This window comes from Pimephales promelas, chromosome 3 (genome assembly GCF_988280905.1).
Source record: "Pimephales promelas chromosome 3, fPimPro1.hap1.1, whole genome shotgun sequence".
NCBI lineage: Eukaryota > Metazoa > Chordata > Actinopteri > Cypriniformes > Leuciscidae > Pimephales > Pimephales promelas.
The window spans coordinates 25,206,612-25,229,402 of record NC_142771.1 but is presented as its reverse complement, the minus strand read 5'-3'; the positions used below and the strand labels follow the sequence as shown (position 1 = coordinate 25,229,402).

General features: G+C 35.8%; 1 protein-coding gene across 1 annotated transcript; it reads left to right on the top strand.

Annotated features, from left to right (window-relative positions):
* The first annotated feature begins 838 nt into the window (after positions 1-838).
* On the top strand, positions 839-22,607 carry LOC120489894 (scavenger receptor cysteine-rich type 1 protein M130). Its single transcript, XM_089128032.1, has 19 exons — positions 839-977; positions 4,267-4,290; positions 4,427-4,743; positions 5,571-5,886; positions 6,010-6,297; positions 6,502-6,822; positions 6,891-7,028; positions 7,143-7,429; positions 12,140-12,203; positions 12,792-12,821; positions 13,995-14,303; positions 14,913-15,041; positions 15,135-15,377; positions 18,855-18,878; positions 19,088-19,408; positions 21,088-21,375; positions 21,580-21,900; positions 21,969-22,106; positions 22,196-22,607. The coding sequence occupies exons 1-19, from the start codon at positions 944-946 to the stop codon at positions 22,429-22,431; spliced, it is 3,828 nt and encodes a 1,275-aa protein (XP_088984158.1). The 5' UTR covers positions 839-943; the 3' UTR covers positions 22,432-22,607.
* Positions 22,608-22,791: the final 184 nt, after the last annotated feature.

Below are 22,791 nucleotides of genomic sequence, written 5' to 3'. Positions count from 1 at the left end.
CAAGCCTTTGAGGAGATTCCCTGCACTCACATTTGAATAAACAAGATGTTGGTGTTCTTTATGAAGAAGAACTAAAGCTAACAGGAAACAAATTATTTGCACTCAAAAAAAAAAAGACTTGTTAGACATGTTAAAAGACATGTTAAAATTCATATCAATGAACAGAATGTTGAAAAAGGTTAAACTTAAACTTTTTCAATTGTTATCATTGTTTCTGGGGTAACAGATGTATTGCTTATTTCTGCACTGCTAATTATATATTTCTATATGATTACATGTGTTTCTGTTCAAAAAAGTATTTACATCATCTCCTCCTAATATCAATTCTAAAACATTTTACCTCCATATTAAAACTCATTTTCTTATGTAGCCTACTTATATCCTGCAGGTAATATGAAGATGCATTAAAATTTGCTGGTACTGTCCATAATGATGATTTGGGTTTTTGAAAGCATATCTTCACAAATATGCTTCACAGCTTTACCAGTGTGTTAACTTTACAGAAGATGTGCTGAATCCTTTCTGATAAGTCAGCAAACTTCAACTCCATTTCCAAGTACTGTATCACAGTATATATATATGGCTAAAAAACAGTTTCACTTCTGTTGCAGAGATCATTCAAGGGATTTTAAAGAAACATAAACAGGAACATGTTGTGGGGCATTAGCTTCATTCCAGTTTCCCCTTAATGAACAAACAAATATTTTTTATATTTTGCCACCATAATGGTGTAGTTAGCATTTTTCTTTTTAAATAAACATTATTTGTTTTCTTTAGTTTTTTCAGTATTTGTTGATTATTTTGTATTACTGGTGTGTCTCATTTAGGTGCACAATCAACGGATGAGACACACACATGTTAGGTTCTAGTTTCAGATACCATCAGCTCTTCTCATGAGCAGGAAGTACCCTCATAGGCACTTTGAAACAACGCAAGGACTGCAATGCCAAGACCTTGTCTTCTCATTTTGATATGGGGTAAATGCACTTTTTTTTATTACAAATTAAAATATGATAGGCTAATTATATATCTAGTAGGCTAGTGCATGTCACAATGTAATATTTAATCCTTACAAAACAGTCTACTTAAAGATTATGAACTGTAAGAGTCTATAGGGTATCTTTTTAGCTGTTCCGTCATCGCTCAGATTTCTACTGAGCTTTTAACTTATTTTTTACCTGAACTGAAACTCATGGCTAGTCCCAGAAAGTTACCTTAAACTGAAAACATTGATTATCATTATGTTTGAGTTGACATGCTTGATTTTGAAAAGACAGTGCCAACAACTTAACTGCTTAGTGAAAATTACCTGTTCAATAAACTAAAATTGCTAAAACTATAAACTAACTTTGTTTCCCATGACTGCGTTTCCCAAAAGCAGTTTTTTTTTTTTTAAACACAGGCCAGCCGGGTTTAAGATAGGCTATGTAGACATAGACCTAGACATACACTCACCTAAAGGATTATTAGGAACAACTATTCATTTTTTTATTATTATTAATGCAATTAATCAATTGCATTAATCAACAGGCTTGTGCAAAATTCTGAATTTCAGAATTGGCCTCCATTCAATTCATGAATTGGAATTTGAATTGAATTGACTTTTTTCCCCACATTAATTTCCCATATGTCTAGAGCAATTATGTGGTTTAGATTTATTAATACATTGTATACTTGTATCTTGATTTACCCTGAAAGAAATGTTGAAATGAACAACATGCCCAATACAACATTGTAACATGTGAGGGGCACATTGTAACATTTTAAGCTGTCACCATATGACAGCTTAAAATGCTATATGATCTAAGTCAAACCAAAATATTTTCTTAATAAAATAAAATTATTAACTTTTTCATATAAAATAATGGCATTTTTTTAATAATTACAAATAAACTGTTTTTTGAGTTTGACAACAAACACATACAGCATAGTTCAAAATAAAATAATAATTAATAATTTCTGAACATTGACTCTCAGTCTTTATCTACATGTTTCTCATGTTTTCTCAATACAATTCATAAAAGTATACAATATAATATCATATTTCTAATATGGGCACATTGTAACGCAGTGTTACAACATGCCCCAACAGCACAACTGGGGTTTAAACCCTGCAAGTGTTTTCTGCTAGTTAGCGAAGCATTAAAGAACTATATCAACTGTTAAAAAACAGATTGGAGATTAAAATAATATCAGATTTGTCTAATTTTAAAGAAATACAAAAATAAAAAATTGTAAAAAAAAAAAAATTACTTAAGTAATAAATGTACTTTTGCTATGGTTAAATAAATGATTAATGCGGCCTAAGAGAGAAAACAAGCTCTTCACAGTCCATTTTGAGAATGAATGGCGATCGTAGTGGGCGGTGGTGCGACCAGATGTCTTTCTTTTCTGTCTGGCGTTATTTAACTTCTCCCCAGTTGTTCCAAGAAAACCCACAAAACACGGAAAGCTGTGAAGTGATAAATAGGGTTGTTTCTTCTTTGGGTTGACATAAACATCATAAAAAGGTAAGCAACTGGACTTAGGTCAGTTACAAGCTGAGCTCGATAGTTTAAACTAATTTGCTGGCCGTGTCAAAAAGTGGTTGGTCTAGATAACTTTGTTGTAGTTGTATTCTGTACAATAATTTTGAGCTTCTGGTAAGATACTTGGACATTTCCAATCTGGCAACTATAAATGCTAGATGGTACCTGTGTCTAGCCATATATGTTCAAGCTGAAATTTACAGTAATTGTGTAAATGTTTGTATTGAAGAAAAAAAATCTATCGTGTGAGTTTACTCACATTTCGTGCTTCAGAAGAATTAAGAGAATTTAGGGAGCAAATGTTTCAGTGCATTAGGATTTTGTGATGCAGACAGCCCTTAAAATAGCCGACTCCCTGATCAGTGCCCTGACTACTAAACTATAGGGAGCTGATTGAGACACACCCATTAACAGAACTTAGTTTACACAACACCATTAACAAATAAAAACCCGAAAACTTACTATGCATTTTGGTTGTTCATTTACATGACGGCAGAGTTTTTAGGCCTGCAAACTTTTGAAAACAGGTACAGGTTCTGCAAGTTCTTGAAAACAATAGTCTACCAAATTGTATCAGTGTAAACTGTATAAAATGTGAATTTGTAAAAACCGTGACATCATGCGCATGCGTATTAGTACATGTTCAGGCATGCATTCAATAAACAAAACTACAATTTTGGACTAGGACTGTTTGTGCTGCTCAATTAGAGTTTATTAATGCTTTTCCAGTGTAGATTTACTGCACCACTATGACCAGCGGAGACATTATTTACACACGCCTAAATATTGCCAACTAATTCTAATTTGGACCTCGCCAACTGGCCAGGCAGTGTTAGTTTACGCTGCTGTTGATGCTGTTTTGTTTTTTTGGTCATTTTTCGTGGATCCATGAATCGATTTTGGTCGTCGTTCAATCGTTACCAAAGCACTGTCATCTGTATGCTAAACTTCAAAAACAGAAAAGAAAAAACATTTCTATTGTTGTGTAAATGTATTCTTAATGACGAAAAATCGATTAATACTGCTGAGAGGGTGTTTCAACTGAGGGAGTGATGGCAGATGAGACATCTCTCTTCTCTTCTGACTGATGTAATCAATCTCTATATGTTTTACTTTTGGAGAGTTGTGGAAATGATATCGCAGATTTTTGCTTTTGCTTTTAGAACAAATTTTAAAATTACACAGTAACAATTTGCTGTCATCTCCCGTTTATTGAAGTTTACCCAACTGACGACTTCCGATTCTGGGAACCCTGGAAATGTGAAATGGGTCCGAACAACTCAAACCAATTCGCTTGTTAAATCATCACACATTACCTTTTCTGGCGTTTGCTGTGAGATGACCACAGCAAATTAAATTAAATTAAATATTAACAGTTCCAAGATGGTGGATGCATCGACATCTGGAAGAGTCAAATATATGGCAACTACAATTCTATACATATGGCAAGGATGATGTATTTTTGTAGGTCAAATCTTGCAAATTTAGAATTTTAGCACTTCCGGTTCCATAGTTCTGAAATTTTTTTTTTTAAATATGCCTGAAATAATAAAAAGCTGTTGCTAAAAAGTGGTTAAATGGGACTACATAAGTCGTTTGGGACATAAGCGTCATCAGCCAAGCAGAAAAAACTTCTGAAGGTATTAAAGGAAACTGAGTGCTGGTAACAGTAAAGTAAATTATAGTATCTAATTGTAAGTACAGTGTTTTTAAATATCACTGTTTTTCATCTCAACAGCCAGTGCTCTAACTTCAGGAACTGGTAAGTAACAGACTGTTAGTCACTCTTTACTCTTTGAAAACTCAGATCTTAGTTACATGAGATGACTGACGTTTTTTTGCTAGTTTGCAAGTTGTAAGATGTGAATTGATTCATAAAGAGTTGTTTAATATTTTAGGTGGATTTAGTATCAGGCTTGTGAATGGTAGTAATGACTGCTCTGGAAGAGTCGAGATCCTTCATGGTGGCCAATGGGGAACAGTGTGCGATGATTCCTGGGACATTAACGATGCTGCTGTGGTGTGCAGACAGTTGGGATGTGGAGAAGCTGTTAGTGCACACTCCAATGCTTATTTTGGCAGGGGAAGTGATCCGATCTGGTTGGATGATGTGGAATGTTCAGGAAGTGAATCATCCCTCACACAGTGTGCACACTCTCCTACTCACAACTGTCGTCATCAAGAAGATGCAGGTGTCATCTGCTTGGGTAAAAGTATATATGTTTTACTCAGATCTAAAATGGCATTGAATGTGCTATTTTGCTTGTGGTGAAAAAAGTGATTAAAAACAGCATAAACGTATAGTGTTTGGCCCCAAATAATAATTGTATTTAAAAAGAATAAGAGAAAGGAAAGAGGCTATGCACTTTTGGTGCTTGGCTCATACACTCTTAGAAAAAAAGGTTCATCGGGGTTCTATATAATGAAGCATATATAGGGTTCTTTACTCAACTCCAAAGAACCATTTATGCTAAAAAAGGTTCTATAATGACAAGAAAGAACCCTTTTGGTACAAAGGTTCTTTATAGGCGATTATTCATTTATATATATTGCATTATTCTGCAACATTTTGTAGTTGTGATAAAATTATTGTTTATTAAACTGTTGCAGTAACTTAATATCACATTTTAATCATGTTGATTTTAGAGGAGAAATAACTCTTCGTGTGATATTAACTACATAAAATGATATAAATATATACATTTTCTAACCCCCATATCTTGAATTTCGTGATCATTCACTTGCATTCATAAATACATTTTAGGGTCTTGACTTTGCCAATAATATGAAATATTTAATCCGGAAAGGACAAAACAAATGATAATGAATGAACCCAAAAGGTTCCATACAGAACCTTTTTCCTGGTTACAAAGAACCCTTAAAAAGGGTTCTGTATAGAACCTTTTAGGGGTTCCAAATACGTAGCACTAATAGAACCTTTTAAGGTTCTATATAGAACCTTTTCTTCTAAGAGCAACAATATCAAACAATGTAACAATGTCAAATGCATACAGTATATAACTATTTACAACATATATTTACAACATAGCCATGAGATTGGCCAGTGGGTCTGATTCATGCTGTGGAAGAGTGGAGATCCGGTATAATGGCCAGTGGGGAACCGTGTGTGATGATGACTGGGACATGAATGATGCGGCTGTGGTGTGCAGACAGTTACAGTGTGGCTCAGCCATCAGTGCACCTCAAAATGCCGCCTTTGGTCAAGGCCAAGGATTGATCTGGCTGGATGATGTTGGATGTTCTGGAGGTGAAGGAAATCTCATAAATTGTTCACACAGAGGACTAGGAAAGGAAAACTGTAATCATGCTGAAGATGCTGGTGTTGTTTGTTCAAGAGGTAAGACGAATCTTTTGCATCTTAACTTGAAAAATGAGCAATAGCAATTACATTAAGCTTAATGTATTTTGCGATTTTCATCACATCTTAACAAGTCATTTTAAATGAATGTAGCCTTTGCAGGTGACCTGGAGAAGCCCAGTCTTTCCCTGATCACTACACATGCAGTTGTTTCTCCTGGAGAAAACATTCAGTTCAGATGCACAATACCTACATCAAGATGCAATGCTGCTGCTGAATTCCACCTCTTCATAAATGGATCATCTGTGTCCTTCGAGAAATACGTATCTAGTGCGACTTTCAATTTTTTTAATGTAGGCGTCTCACATCAGGGCATCTACAGCTGTAATTACTCCTACCAAAACGGCAGTATGAAGTCACCTTGGAGTAACACTGTTCAAATCACTGTAGGTGAGTGTTTTAATCTTGTCACTTTGCCTACATTATATTCAGTAAATGCTTGAAAGTGAATTCATTCTGTGTTGATGTCTTATTTCTGAGTTTGTGCTGCTGATTTTCTTGCGAAGATGCCGTTTTTGAGGCCATTTTTATTTAAATCCACTTGAATTTAATGCTTGAGACTCTGTAACATATAACTGTGTTTTTGTTTTCTAGTGCACTTGCTGCAGCCCAGCGTGCCCCGCATTGCTCCTGATGGGTGGTTTGGCGTGGGACCTCAGGGGCCCGTGATCACCAGGGGCCACAGTTTCACCATCATCTGTTCCACTGAATCTCAGTATCCTGGAGGCTTCTTCTACCTGTTTAGGGACTCAGATATCACCAACTTTCAGTCAGCTGTTAATCTCTCTGCCTCCTTCTCCTTTCCTGAGGCAGATTATTCCCATGAAGGAAACTACAGCTGTGTTTATGAAGTCAGTTTGTCCTCACGCACCTTCCGTTCGTCTGCCTCTGAACTGCTGGTCATCACTATCAAAGGTATTAATGTGTAAGAGCTTGAAAACAGTCTGGACTGAAAGTTTAACTCTAAACTGTGTCTGTCTCAGCCTCCCTGCTTCTTGTCATCGGTGTTGCGGGGTCAGCTGCGCTGCTCTTACTGTCTGTCCTCGTAATCATCCTCCTGGTCAAGAGAAGACAAAAGCAAAGGAAAAAGGAAACTCATTTTAAGTGCTCTTTTAAAAAAGGTAAGCATTTCATAAAAACTATTTGATGTCTTTTTTTTATTTCCATGAACACTGTCTTTTTTTAAAAATTCCTTTAATAATTATCATGTCTCTTCATCTCCGCTATGTCACTAGGTCCAGCTATTATGAATGCAGGTGGATCCAATGGCAACAAATATGAAGATAATGATGATGATGATGATGATGATGATTATGAAAATGTACAACTTGATGAAAACATGGATCATGATGATACTGATCAGGACCATATTAATAGAGACTCTTATAATTCTGAAGAGGACTATGTCAATGTGGACACAGATGACTCTGAAGAAGACTATGTCAACATGAATATTACTGAGAATAAAAGTGTGGTAGTCAAATCTGATGATAACATTTATGAAAGCTGTTGTGATGAATATTGAGTGAACCTAAAATACTATTATTAATGAGGCTCCAAACAGATGATTTTTAAAAAAAAAAACAGCAATGAACAGAGTGACAACAGATGACTATAATCTTGCAAAATTTTTGAGCTATATATGAGTGATGCTAATGCTAGTGCATTTATTTTGGGGCTTCATCACAGCCTGCTGCATATGTTTCAACTTATATGTTTTGCTTATTGTATCCAGTGATGCAAGTTATATCAAATTATCTCTGGATCACATCTAGTAACAGGTGAAAGGGAGCTTAATGAATGTTTTACAATCCTTTTACTCCAAACACCCCAGTGGGTCGAGGAGGTACTGCTGGAGGAGTGTAGATAATGATTTAAAATGATTGTACAGGCTAAACAGTTGAAATATAAATATCGTGATATGGCTACTGTTAAAAAAAAATGAATAAAACTGCCTTTTTAAAATCTTGCTGTGTGTATTGAAAGTTCTGAGCCAACACTTTTCGTCAAGTCACATTTATTTATTTTGCGCTTTTTACAATACAGATTGTTTCAAAGCAGCTTAAGGATAACAAGAAAATGCAACAAAGCTTGTTCCCAGAAGAAAATAGCGTCACAGTCTAGCTTAAACAACCAAAGTAACAATACTATGGATAGGCTACATTTTCTCCATAGATATTGACATGCAGCCAGGAATCGTGTTTCCAGACATATGTGCCTGATTCGACACCGGGGAAATACATACAGCAAATTTGCCTCTGAATGCTTTATATAGGCCTAGGCCTAAATACATAAAGATTTAGCAGTAGGCTATAAAAGCATAAAATATAGAGCACCATTTACTTGCATCAAACAACTATGTTGGCATTGTTATAATTGTTTTACGATTTACAATTTATTGCCACACTTTAATAAGTGAATTATATTATCAGAAAGCTGAACATTTAGCGTTGTCAGAGACTTTTATTATCGAATAAAACAATAGAGCTGTGCTCTCGGCTGCTCAGCTTATGGCTTCTATAAATTTGACCTGCCACAAGATGGCATTGTTTTCCACTCTTGATGCTTCGAATCATTTCCCTATTCAATTGGCTTTATGTATAGTTGCAATACTTCCTGAACTTCAGCCAGCTCCTTGTTTCCTGTCTGCCATTGTTGGAAAAATTGATTAATCCAGGTGTGCCTGACCTCAGTAGTCACGGCAACAATAATCAGACACACCTGAATTATTCAAGTTTGTCCAATAATGGCAGACAGGAAACAAGGAGCTGGCTGAAGTTCAGGAAGTACACTTAACAGAAAAGCAAAACGTTGGCCACAGGCCTTCTTTTACTAAACATCTGGGTTGCATCCGAAATCGCATATTGTCCTACTAGTAGACGAAAACCAGTCAGTGACAAAATAATTATGTCCAAATTTACAATAGGCCTACTCATAAAACAGTATAGACTAAAAGTACCCAGATGACCTACTACTTCAGGGGAGATTCTGAAGTGTGCATTAGATAAACATTTTACTATCCCATGAGGCCACAGGAGAGGGTTTATGAATGGTTATGGAGGTGAAGCAACACAACAGACGCTGGTATAATGACAGCATGGTGGATAGCCTTCTTCCAGATTACATGTACACTACTAACATTAGTATTATGTAAAACATACCTTTTTTAACACTTGTGAAGTAATTACTTATTAAAAATATGCATCTACTCAAGAGACCATGTGATTTAAAAAGCAATTAAAACACATTCATCCAATGCAAACACATTCTCAATTCAACTCCTCCTCCCCCACAGGACGGTTTATAGCAGCTTCCTGTTTGCATGATTTTGTTTGTTTGTTTGTTTCTATGTTTGTTTAAAAAAAGTTTGGTTGTTTGTTTAGTCAAACTGGAATGTGCACCAACCATGTGATCCCGATTCATGGAAAAACATGTATAAATAGATTTATGTTGTACAAAACAGTGTTGTGTAGATCTTTAAAAGAGTGTTTGAGACTCAAATCATTCGATTTATCACACTAGTTTACAACAGCTCTGCATCGCATCTATTAAACCCGTCACGTGAACCTTTGGTCAGTGATTTCCTCCTAACATGTTCATCTGAGAGTTGGGTGTGAACCATGTTTCACTGCAACTAAAATGCACAGAGCTATTCAAAAGCCTCCTGCAGTTGTACAGTACTGTCATTTCATTTGATTCTACTGAAAAGCTTGGATTCCTGTCAGCTTGTTTAAAGAAAAGATAAATCCTACATTTCTAATACACATACATTAATACAGTATATATATATATATATATATATATATTAGGGGTGGCACGGTACATGAAAAAACACCCGAACCGTTCGGTTCGCTTGTCTCGGTTCGGAGCGTGTGTGCGTCTCACGGTTCGACGCATGCGCAATGTAACCTCGTGCCCGTATGTGACGTGTGTTTTCTTTTCGCGCGACATAAACTTGTTCGACGTGGACCGGCGCTGCACAGAGCGATCGGTGAATAACATCAGTCTAGCGCGAGACGGCTCCGTATGCATTCATCACTTTCGCGGTATTTGATGTCATTACCGATCGCTCTGTGCAGCGCCGGTTCAAGTTAGTAAACAAGCCAGTAAAAGTGGAGTATGGAGCGCTGCAGGTCACGGCACGCGGAGAAATGGCAAGTGGTAGAGATGAGGGAGTTGGAGGATGCGCCAGCGTCGTATAAGTCTATGGTATAAGTCCAGTGTGTGGGAACATTTTGGATTTCATGTTATGATATTTTAATTTAACTACAGTGGCACTTTATGTATAGATAAGAGCTCCAGTCATACGTTTCCAAATCCTGCACTTTAATTTTAAGTTGAAAAAAGTAACCTCACATTTTGGGAATAGAAGCATTGTTGATAGTACTGTTTTTGTGTTGAGGTTGAACTTAAATTTCACTTTATGTTTATGGCCTTTGCTATTGCTATAGCTAAATTATCTATAGGCAATGAGGTTTCATGTATATTGACATTTAAAAGACAGTGTTTTAAGAGTTCCTCTCTTTTTCTTTTAAAAGATAGAATTTTGGTAAGAGCTACAAAAGTTAGCAGTTGATACATGAAAGTTAATTTCTTTGTGTAAATAAGATTTATGTGATAAAAATGCACAAGTTCTTGTAGAGATAGTGATACACATTCTCCTTTTTTTTGCCAAATAAACAAAAAGCATGTCAATTTCTTCTCTCTTGCTGTATCTAAATCTCACCTAGCTTTCCTCTGAGATAGTCCAAAAATGTGCTTAAAGTCAAAGAGTCAAATTCAGTTTGTGCATGATTGCATGAATATAATATATATATGTATATATATATATATATGTATATATATATATATATTAATACTGTATCCTAAAGTGTGGATAATTAAGCTATATATCACATGCTGAAGTACATTTCTGGAGTGTTAAAGATTAAAAGAAAAAATAACAAGAACCATACAGAACCGAAAACCGTGACCCTAAAACCGTGATACAAACCGAACCGTGGGTTTTGTGAACCGTCCCACCCCTAATATATATATACAAAATACTGTATATAATCACCCCATATATTTTAAATACAAGTATATTCTAATGTGGTCTGCTGTTAGATATCCAGTGGTGGTATACAACAGAAATGAGGCCTATATCCTAAAAACAGATCCAATCATTAATTCACATTGACCTCAGATAATTGTTAAGGTTTACGAAATTGGTTTAGGGTTGTTTAACACTCTGTTGGGTCACTCTCAATAGTTGTGACATCAGACTTCTCTTTATAATCCAACACTTCAACATCTGCTGTGCTGGGAGAATTTCAGGGCGATGCAAGTGGACACCATAGAGGCAGATAGTGGTGAGTAACATCAGGGCATCTGCCCTGTCTTTCTCTCATGTCAGGTTTTAATATGACAGGCTTTCAATACAACAGTTTTCTGATACAGCTCCTCCATGTTGACTTACAATTAGGCTGAATTGGATTGATAACACAGTGTACTGCTGAACATACAGGGTGTATTCAGTGGACAGAGTTTGTCTTTAAATAGGCCTACACACATTAACCACAAGTTTTAGAAACCTTAAATGTGTGAAAAATGTGCTGATGTCAAAGTGCGCCAGCACATTAAGAGCACAAGCCCCAAAAGAGATATTTGCATTTTTGAAGAAAGGTTGTTCTTGTAATAAATAACAAATATTTGCAAAAAAAAAATGCAAGTGCACTCTATGTTGAAGTTCATGTCAGTGGCCAGAATGCTGAAAGGTTGAAGTGTTGCACACTTAGTGCAGGAGAGTATCATGTGGGCTATTTCAGCTCTCAGTGCATGGTTACAGTGGTCTCAGTGGTCAGTAGATACTGAGGATCATTTCTGAATAAACAATTGAAGAGTTCAGATGCAAAAGCCTCTAAATGCCATTTGAAATTTTCTTCTTTAATGATGATTTTTATCAAACTTGCGTATTTAAGTTCAGTAATTTCACTTAAATAACAATTAATAGGTAATTATCATTGCCATTTAAGTGAAATTACTGAACTTAAATATACACGTTTGATAAAAATCATCATTAAAGAAGAAAATTTCAAATGGCATTTAGAGGCTTTTGCATCTGAACTCTTCAATACTAAGCCATTTCTTCTGATTTCCTTTCACAGAAGCTGAAGTGTTGTAACAGTAATAACGGAACTAGTGTCTGTGTGAATCATAGGTCTTATTTAGACATGTGAAGAGCAGGAGATAGCATCACACACACGCGATCGATGAAAGAACCGAAATGTTGAGACCTCTTCTTGATTTCACACTAGGTAAGCAATTTTCAAATTTATACCATCAATTTATTCATTGTAATGGTAACACTTCACAATAAGGTTTCATTTGTATCATTATGAATACCTAACGTGAACTAACCATGAGCAATACATTGTTACAGTATTTGTTAATCTTGGTTAATGTTAGTGAATAAAAATACAACTGTTCATTATTTGTTCATGTTAGTTTGCAGTGCATTAACTAATGTTTTAAAATGCAACTTTTATTTTAATGATTTATTAGTAAATGTTGACGTTAACTTTAACAAAGATTAATAAATGCTGTAAAAATGCAGTTCATTATTAGTTCATGTTGACCAATTAACTACTGTTAACCTAATGAAACCTTAAAGTCTTACCATTATTATTCTTATTAAATTAAATTTGTGCTGTTGAAAATTATTAAATTATCATTAATAATAGTCAGATGGGTTCTCATTTTGACTGTGGTCAGACATAAAAAGCTATCTTTATTTGAATACCAAGGAAAATGTAAGATGCCTCTAAACCACTTGTTTTATTATTGACTTAAAACCGTTATGACACATTCTAATTAAACAACTCCCTATGTATTCTCTTTGACAGCTGTGGTTTTAAATGATTACCTGTTTACTGGTAAGTGATCCTCTCTGCATTGCAAAAGCTTTGATAAACATGACTATTTCTACTCGTAGTTACTAATTATGTCCCAAACCTTTTTTTTTTTTTTTTTTTTTGATAACACTTTATTTGAATAGGTGTGCATAGAACTGATATGGCACGTCATGAATACGGAGGTTTTGTGCATGTTTATGACAACTGTCATTAAGTGTAATTTACTCAATTATGACATTTTTAATGCAAATATGACATTGTTTGAAATGTCTTTTCATGACACCTGACATTACTAAGACAACACGACCTGTCATAAATATGACAGGCCAAAAATTGCCTTACGACAGCCAACGTCAAAATCAACCACCTGACAGTTTAATGTGATGTTAAACCATAAAACTAAGTGGTTTCTTAAGTTTGATAGTTAATAGTTAATGTGTTGTCTTAGTAATTTATGACAGGTTGTGTTGTCTTAGTCTTAGTAATAATAATAATAATAAAAGACAAATGTCATGTCAAAGACGTTGTGATGTACTGGTTTATGTCAAGGTGTCATTACAAAGACAGCGTGCGATCTCAAACAATGTCATATTTGCATTAAAAATATCACAATTGAGCGAAGGACACTTAATGACAGTTGTCATAAACATGCATAAAACCTCCTTCAAGTGTTGCCCTTCTTAATTTTTCACAATTGATAGGAGATATTTATGTATAGTTATACATATTTGAAAATAAATTAGGATATCAGCCCATTCTCACCCCCAAGGCGTCACCTAACTGACGCCTTGGGAAGCATTTGGACATGCTTCAATATCTGACGCTTTAGGCGCCCTTTAGCGTCAGTTAGATGACGCCCTAGGATCGCGTGTACCCTACCCCCACCCCACACCTAAACCTAACCGCGTCCTCTAACTGACGCTTTCCTTTAGCGTCAGTTAGATGACACCGTAGGATCGCGTCATGTAAGTGACGCTAAAGGGCATCTAAAACGTCAAATATTGAAGCATGGTCAAAGGTGACGCCTTGGGGTGAGAATGCGTTGAGGATATGTGAATGATGACAGAATATTCATTTTGAATGAACCGTCCCTTTAAAGCAAACAGCAGCAGTTTTATTTGAGGATCACATACAAAAAAAAGATTGTCCTCAATATATTCAAACCTGAGTTGAACATTTTCTTTTGATTTTTAGGAGGTCAAGACATCAAACTGGTCAATGGTTTAGACAGCTGCTTTGGGACAGTTGAGGTCTGGAATAATGGCACGTGGGGAACAGTGTGTGATGACTCCTGGGACATTATGGATGCTGTTGTGGTGTGCAGACAGCTGGGATGTGGAAGAGCTATTAGTGCACTCGGTCAGTCTCTTTTTGGGAAAGGAAAGGGCCAATTCTGGATGAAATCTGTCAGTTGTTCGGGCAAAGAGTTGTTCATCTTAAATTGCTCTCATGAGAATGGACCTGATTGTGATCACAGTAAAGATGCTGGAGTCGTGTGTTCAGGTAGCAATTATTTGCAAGTATGCTTTAACAACACTGGGATTTTTCACTGTTTGTATCACTCTGCTTGTCTGTGCTTTCAACGCATTCTCATCCTTTAACGTCATATAGAACGCTATGCAAAAACGGCGCTAAACTACGCACATGGCACCCGCTATCGTTAATATAACACGCGCTGTGAGGGCTAAGTTTAGGTGTGGGGTAGGGTGTGCGTGTCATTCACGCTAAAGGATTTACGACGTCTTGGGTTCCCGTGTTATATTAAAGATAAAGGGTGCTATGCCCATATATAGCGCCGTTTTTGTATATAGCGTTCTATATGACGTTAAAGGATGAGAACGGGCTGGTGTTTTGCACGTTTCAATTTGTGTGATCGACTTGAACACGAGCTAAATAAGCAGCAATATTTGTGCCATCACACTACACTCCCAGTCACACATATTATTGAAATGTCTGATTTCACAGTCACGTTTTGCGACAAATGATAAATGTGACCACACCTTGAGTTAGAGAGTTGAATCTTTCATTCAACAAAATTGATCAAAAACACTGATTCTTTCAGCAGAAACGTAATACTAGTAAGCTGCTAATGTGCTAAAATCTGTCTTCCAGCTTCTTCAGTTGTTATCATTGGTGCTGTGGTAATAGCTGTACTCTTTATTTTGTCTGCACTGCTGATTATCTTCCTGGTAAAGAGGAGAAAAAAACAAAAGAAAATCCAAATATGCCCCTCTTCAAATGGTGAGAAAGATTTCCATGATGTCCTTTCATTTGGGAGCCTCGTGCAAATATTATAATATATAAAACATATCTTAATGTTCTTTGTATCCCAAGATGCAGTTAATATGGAAGATGTGCTCCATAGAGACCAAAATGAAGAGAATGCTGATGATGACTATGAGATTGTAGATATGGATGATGGAGATGTCAACTCTGACTCTGAACAAGACTACATAAATGTAAATCAGGATGACACTGAACAGGACTATGTCAATGTAGAATCAGACGATTCAGAACAGGACTATGTCAATGTAGAAACAGATGATTCAGACCAGGACTATGTCAATATTACACAATAGAGAAGTACAATAACTTTGAAGACTTGAAGTTATATGTTGAAAGTACTGATTTTAAATTTTCCACACAAAAAAGGACACAGGACAACAGCACACCTTACAACATTCCTGATGAAAAACGGAGCTAGAAGTCGCCACACACGAAACAAACACAGTTATCAGTGAACGTATTCATTATATCTTACAAACAATGTCCCAATATGAATGATTCTTTGGAAATGAAGGGGAAAATGACTCAGTGGACATTGTTAACCACTGATATTAAAGATTTAAATTGTTACCTAAATATTTAAATACTGCAGTCCTGTCTTTAGCCATAATATTGGTTTGTTTGTGATTTATAGAGAATTACAAATCTCTGGAATTGCTTGAGTCCAGATTTGCAATTCCTAGCAAAGCTGCTGGACTGCTTTGCTGAAAATGCGGCCTCTAGCAATTTAGCAAATGTGAATGGAGCAAACAACAATAAATGTGTTAAAAAAAAAAGTTTATAAAGTTTTTATGACAGCTTCTCATATTAAGAAGCAACCAATAAGGAACCTCAGAGAGAGATAGAGATAGAGCAGTATAGCTGTATCCACTTAGTGGACACATTTACCCACTTCCATATGCTGTGTGTCTTCCTTCCTCAATTGTTGCTTGTGTGTCAAAAACCCGCTAATGAGTTACTGATCCTCTGTCCTGTCTGCCTTCTATCATGATGCCCACTGGTTAAATAAATAAATAATTTGAATAAAAAATACAGTTTAAATTTTCTAATGCTTGTACTCTGCACAATGACCATTTAGGTTTCCTCTGAACTTCGTCTATAGCCTATGTAGGAAATGCTGAACATGCTGACACCATGTTTCACACTCGCAGGCTGTGGAGACCAAAAGGACACTTCCTCTAAGTCCCTTCATAGCTATATCAGTGTTCACTTGTTTTTCTGAGAACAGAGCTATTCTTTGGATCCTGCAAAATCACAGTGATTTGGATATCCCACTGAATGCTATTGAACTCGGAGTACTGCACACTCTAAAAAATGCTGGGTTGTTTTAACCCAATTTTGGGTCAAATATGGACAAACCCGAAATGTTGGGTTAAAAATGTAATGTAAAAATTTAACCCAACGGCTGGGTTAGTCCATATTTGACCCAAAGTTGGGTTAAAACAACCCAGCATTTTTTAGAGTGCATATCTGACATGGTTTCTCTATTCCCCAAGCCTAAACAGCTCATTTAACTTTTTTGCAGAGATCATTTGAAATGCAGTAATGCCATTTCTCTTCATAGCTTTATCATACAACTTTGGCTTTATTAGGCTACATTTGCTTTCAATGAAAAACATGCATTTCCCTATACCATCATGTACCATCATGCACCCTACCATTATCTACCAGCAGGGGCTTCATGCCAACCAACCAATTCCTGACCCTCATGAAATCAGCGAGTCAGACAATCACCAAATATTACTCAAAGTTTTGTGCTCTGATCATATAAATCTCAAAAGGTGCTTTTATATACAGACTGTTTAAGGGATATTATTCGACAGTTCGATAGAATAAGACTTAAGTGTTAAATATGTAGTCTCATACTGAACAGTAGAATAATATCCCTCAAACAGTCTGTATAAAAACACCTTTTGTGATATATAGGCTATGATAGTGTATTTTTTTATGGACAGCTATATCAACACAGTTGTGCCCAGAAAGAAAATGTATTCAGTTTAAAAAAACACTCAAACTTGATAAAACAATATGTGGTGTAATTTGGTTTGTTGGGTACAGATGACAAACAGATGGACAGATCTTAACAGACTCATAATAATAATAACTTGAGATCTCATAAGCCAGGAAGTTACTTCTTAAATTTATTTAGGAATGCTTGTGAATTTTTATTTTTCATGGCTTTAAAGCCAGATAATACTCTGATTAACAGCTTGATAGTGAGTTATAAATGAGTTCAAGGTAATTTTAGGTTAAAAAAGGTACAGCTTGTCATGTCATTGTGAATATCTGTTTTGCAAGTCTTAAAAGAAAAAAATGATGAATAGACATTTTCGGAAAAGGCTGGGCTAAAAAAGGGAATCTTAATGCCTTTTGTTTTTGGTTTTTTTATGGTTAAAAGGGGAAATGACAACAGTTTTGGTTTTTTGTTTGTCTTGAAAGAAGCAGATATATCTTAAGTGCTTTTTGAAACAACACAAGGATGCCAAGACCTTCTCTTCTCACTTTGATATTGGGTAAATTCAATTTTCACTTTGATATTGGATAAATTCAACATTTTTGCAAAATGTCTTTGCATTTCCCATGTTTTATTACAGATTATATTTAATATTATTATTTTACAGATTATTATTATATTAAAATTAAAAGTATTATTCAAATTAGTTTAGTTCAAGTTTATTAACTTTGTAAGATGTTGTAGCCTATCTTTCCTATATTCGAATGTTTATCAGTGCCTTTACCATCTTGTTCTCTCTGAAACTGAACTAAAACTATAGTGGCGTATGCGCTTTAAAAATAAAACATTATTGAAGTGCCTTTTACAACAAAAAACTTTAGTCTTTGTACTTTAAATGTTCGGTTTTTTTTTAGTTCCCTTATATATGTATGGTCCCCCAGTGGCTAGAAATTTCAATTGGTGTAAACCGAGGGTTTGCTATCTTTCTCTGCCTTTAAGAAAATGAAAGCTCAGACGAGCTGATCTTGAATCTCCTCTGTATGACCTCATACAGAGGAAAGGACTTTGGTTCAAATCAGAGGCTAAAATCAGGCTAGGAAAAATGCCTTTTATTACTAATGTATGACTATTTTTAATCTAAAAAACATAATAACATTGTAGGGGCAACCCAGGAAACATTATAAAATAATAAAATAACCCCATATAGGGGGACCTTTAAATTTTCATGTTTGATATAACTTGCTGTTTCTTGGTAATTTTTTTTCTTTTCTTTTTTTTTTTTTTTTTTGATTACATTCATTTGATTGATTGATTTTTCATCATTGATTGATGAATTCACCATCACTGACTCCTCATGAAAATATCCTGTTCAATCACCTAAAATGATATAACAGGCTGAGACAGAAATATATATTTCTTTCATTTGTTACTGAATATAATCATTATTATAACACATCAGAGCTTTTTTAAGGATCCCTTAAAGGGAACATTAAGAGGAAGAACTACATCTGGCCAGAGTCATAATGACCCTTTCCTGCCAGTCACAGTTCTGCTATGGCACACATGGAACTAATTCAGTGTTTACTGTATATTTAGACAACATTCTAGTTTATCAGTTGATATGCAAAAAAATAAAAAAATGTATTTAGATATGTGAATTCAGGTTTATTGGGACACTTTTAGCAATTGAGATGACTAAGAAAAGGTGTCCTAATTAATCTAAATTTGCCTATATCAAGCATACATTTTTGTTGTAAGTCTACAGTGTTTTTAAATGTCGCTGTTTTTGTTTGTTTGTTTTTTTATCTCAACAGCCAGTGTTCTAATTTCTGTAGCTGGTAAGTAATAAACTATTAGTTAACTTCTTTAAATTCAGATCTCAGTTCACTTGAGACATGACTGCTCTGGCTCTTCAAGTCTAGCATGCTTAAAGATGTGTGTATCATAATGTATTTTTAGGTGTATTTAGTATCAGGCTTGTGAATGGTAGTAATGACTGCTCTGGAAGAGTTGATTTTTTTTTTTTTTTTTTTGTGACATTTTTAAGACATGCTACCAGACATGAGATTGGCCAGTGGGTCTGATTCATGCTGTGGAAGAGTGGAGATCCAGTATAATGGCCAGTGGGGAACCGTGTGTGATGATGACTGGGACATGAATGATGCGGCTGTGGTGTGCAGACAGTTGCAGTGTGGCTCAGCCATCAGTGCACCTCAAAATGCCGCCTTTGGTCAAGGCCGAGGATCGATCTGGCTGGATGATGTTGGATGTTCAGGAAGTGAAGGAAATCTCATAAGTTGTTCACACAGAGGACAAGGAAATCACAACTGTAAACATGCTGAAGATGCTGGTGTTGTTTGTTCAAGAGGTAAGTCAAATATTTTGCATTGTCAGCTTTGCCCAAGTTTGAGATGGCATTCAGACTATGAAGGACGCATGAGGACAGCTCATTGAGCTTTACCTTTTTTTTATTATTTACTTCAGTTTGCAGAGGTATTGGCAGATGCACAGAAGCAGTAGTTGCAGTGGCTTCAGGCTGGAAGCTTACGCTGCTATTTTGAACCAGTAATCGAAACAAAAGGCAGTTGAAGGATGACTATAATTCAAATATTTATCTGACTCCAATATAATTCATCTGACTCCATAAAAGTTGTTGTTATTCTTTAACCTCTTATTCTTTAAAGGTAAAGGTCTTTCTTAGAACCGATAGGATAACGTAAGATTTAACCTGAAAGTTTAGATAACAAAAGTTATAGCCTAATCACTTCAGCTTTCGACATTACAGTATCAGTGATAAAAGGAAAGATTCTCAAAGCCTTTAAAGTAGTCACAGTTATTTATTAAGTTACATGTTTAAATATACAGACTAGAACAATACACTGTATAGAAAATTTAGTTGTAACAAATAATTTACGGTTGTGCAAACTAGGCCGTAAAAGCCTTTCTCAGAGTGAGGTTATGCACCGGTGTGCGGGAGTGGCGGGGTTAAAGCCTTTCTCAACGGTTACCTTTCCTCGAGTTCTTTCATGAGTGGAATACGAACACCGACCACCAGGAAACCAAAAGATGAGGCAAATGGGTGGTGATCAAGAATAACATTAGGTTGTATAGGATACTTAATATGTCTATTAAGTTCACCACCATTCATTTCAGTGTATAAACTGTCAGATGAGACCAAACATGACATAATTACATATTAAAACACACTAGTAAATAAACAGTATGTAGTTGAAAGCATTACGTCCTGTGAGGAACTGGTGAAATCCCTTGCACTAGATATAGGCATTAGCATACTGTGACGATGAAGGCCATTGTGCCACATTTAATTCACCTGTACCTTTAAAAGGCTTTTTTGAAGTACTAGGGCAGTAAAGAGTTCTGCCCATATTTGCTCAGACAGAAGGTTGATAATCTTTAAAAGATAGATTGAAACAAAACAAACAATATAACTAAAAGATATTATTTCAACTAACATTTAACATCTCATTCACCATCACCATATAACTAGAGTATAATTAACTAAACAAAATGCCTTGACAATAAATTATGAATGTTAACAAACTTAAAACACACCTTTCAAACTCAAATAATTGGTCAACACAAATCATACAAAGCGTAGCATCAATCAGTACTGTAAAAATTCCATAAAATAAGCTAAAACACAATACTGACATTTTACAACTTCAAAGTTAATATTTTACATCAACATATTTTAAGTTAATGTTCATACAAATTGCGTCTTCGAGTTAGTTCCTTCTTGTTAGAGAGAGATCTTCTCCAACCTTTTCACCCGCATGTGCTCTAGTGCTCTATGTTGTTTACTTCCCCCCTGGAAACACAACTTATCAGGTTCCACCTCACTGCACTGCCCTGCCCTCTTCAGGAGTTTCTTTACATGGAGGAACTTAAAGTGAATACTTATTTGTTTCTTGGCAAAACAGGCATCTTGACTTATTTTTAAGGGAGAAATGAGCAATAGAAATCACATTAAGCGTAAGCATCACATCTTAACAAGTCATTTTAAATGGATGTATATTTCTTTTGCAGGTGACCTGGAGAAGCCCAGTCTTTCCCTGATCACTACACATGCAGTTGTTTCTCCTGGAGAAAACATTCAGTTCAGATGCACAATACCTAAATCAAGATGCAATGCTGATGCTGAATTCCACCTCTTCATAAATGGATCATCTGTGTCCTCCGAGAAACACGCATCTAGTTCGACTTTCAACCTTTTTAATGTAGGCGTCTCACATCAGGGCATCTACAGCTGTAATTACTCCTACCAAAACAGCATTATGAAGTCACCTTGGAGTAACACTGTTCAAATCACTGTAGGTGAGTGTTTTAATCTTGTCACTTTGCCTACATTATATTCAGTAAATGCTTGAAAGTGAATTCATTCTGTGTTGATGTCTTATTTCTGAGTTTGTGCTGCTGATTTTCTTGCGAAGATGCCGTTTTTGAGGCCATTTTTATTTAAATCCACTTGAATTTAATGCTTGAGACTCTGTAACATATAACTGTGTTTTTGTTTTCTAGTGCACTTGCTGCAGCCCAGCGTGCCCCGCATTGCTCCTGATGGGTGGTTTGGCGTGGGACCTCAGGGGCCCGTGATCACCAGGGGCCACAGTTTCACCATCATCTGTTCCACTGAATCTCAGTATCCTGGAGGCTTCTTCTACCTGTTTAGGGACTCAGATATCACCAATTTTCAGTCAGCTGTTAATCTCTCTGCCTCCTTCTCCTTTCCTGAGGCAGATTATTCCCATGAAGGAAACTACAGCTGTGTTTATGAAGTCAGTTTGTCCTCACGCACCTTCCGTTCGTCTGCCTCTGAACTGCTGGTCATCACTATCAAAGGTATTAATGTGTATGAGCTTGAAAACAGTCTGGACTGAAAGTTTAACTCTAAACTGTGTCTGTCTCAGCCTCCCTGCTTCTTGTCATCGGTGTTGCGGGGTCAGCTGCGCTGCTCTTACTGTCTGTCCCCATAATCATCCTCCTGGTCAAGAGAAGACAAAAGCAAAAGAAAAAGGAAACTCATTTTAAGTGCTCTTTTAAAAGAGGTAATTTCATTAAAAAAAATATCTGACACTGCTTTTATTATCAATTCATTTAATAATTATGGCTCTTCATCTCTATACAATGTCTCTAGGTCCAGCTAATACGTATGCAGACACATCCTATGACAAAAAAAATGAAGATGATGATGAGAATGATTATGAAAATGTTCAACTTAATGATAAAAACATGTATCATGATGATGACACTGAGGAGGACTACGTCAATGTGGACACGGATGACTCTGAGGACTATGTCAATATGAACGTTAATATAGAGAATAAAAGTGTGGTAGACAAATCTAATGATAACATTTATGAAATCTATTAATAGAATTTCTGGGTGAACCTAAAATGCTATAATTAATGAGGATCCAAACAGATAAAAATGGTGACAGTAAATGATATGAACAGAGACTAAACAAATCTTTGCTTGTTTGTTTGGTCCCACTGACTTTTTGCCAGTGAAGATTGCTTTCAATAAAGAGATACACTATTTTCATGATACATATGAGTAATGAATTGAATGTATAAAAAAAGAAAAAGAACAAACTCAACAGGGTAATGTAGGGGGAGTAGGCGTTTAAATGCTCTTTCATTTTCAGTTTTGTTGCCAGTCCCCTCCCCCCTCTACTCTACTTTTTCTAAATAATGATTATTTGTCAATAGCTAAACAGTGTAATATTTTATA